General features: G+C 30.3%; 1 protein-coding gene across 1 annotated transcript in view; it reads left to right on the top strand.

Annotated features, from left to right (window-relative positions):
• The window catches only part of LOC119590413 (uncharacterized protein C9orf85 homolog), a gene marked incomplete at its 5' end in the record, with an annotated part of 15,090 nt that overhangs the window by 1,122 nt on the left and 13,760 nt on the right, over nt 1-208 (top strand). Inside the window, 1 exon segment of the mRNA XM_037939081.1 lies at nt 53-166. Coding sequence (XP_037795009.1) covers nt 53-166 — 114 coding nt within the window.

Genomic DNA, 208 nt, shown 5'->3' with positions numbered 1-208 from the left:
GTTTTGAGTGAGATTTATAATATAAATTATTAAAATTTATTTGTATTTGCAGGATGCCTACCACACAATATGTATTCCTTGTGCATCAAACATGGAAGTGTGTTGCAAATGTGGTAAAAAGGAAGAAATTGTTCAGCACAAAGCACCAACAAAAACAGAAAAGGTGGTAACATTTTAATTATACTTTGCACCTTTCAACTTTTTTGTA

Source organism: Penaeus monodon, chromosome 27, assembly GCF_015228065.2.
Source record: "Penaeus monodon isolate SGIC_2016 chromosome 27, NSTDA_Pmon_1, whole genome shotgun sequence".
In the NCBI taxonomy this organism is placed as follows: Eukaryota; Metazoa; Arthropoda; class Malacostraca; order Decapoda; family Penaeidae; genus Penaeus; species Penaeus monodon.
The sequence above is the reverse complement of the archived record's forward strand: the minus strand, read 5'-3'. Positions and strand labels throughout refer to the sequence as shown.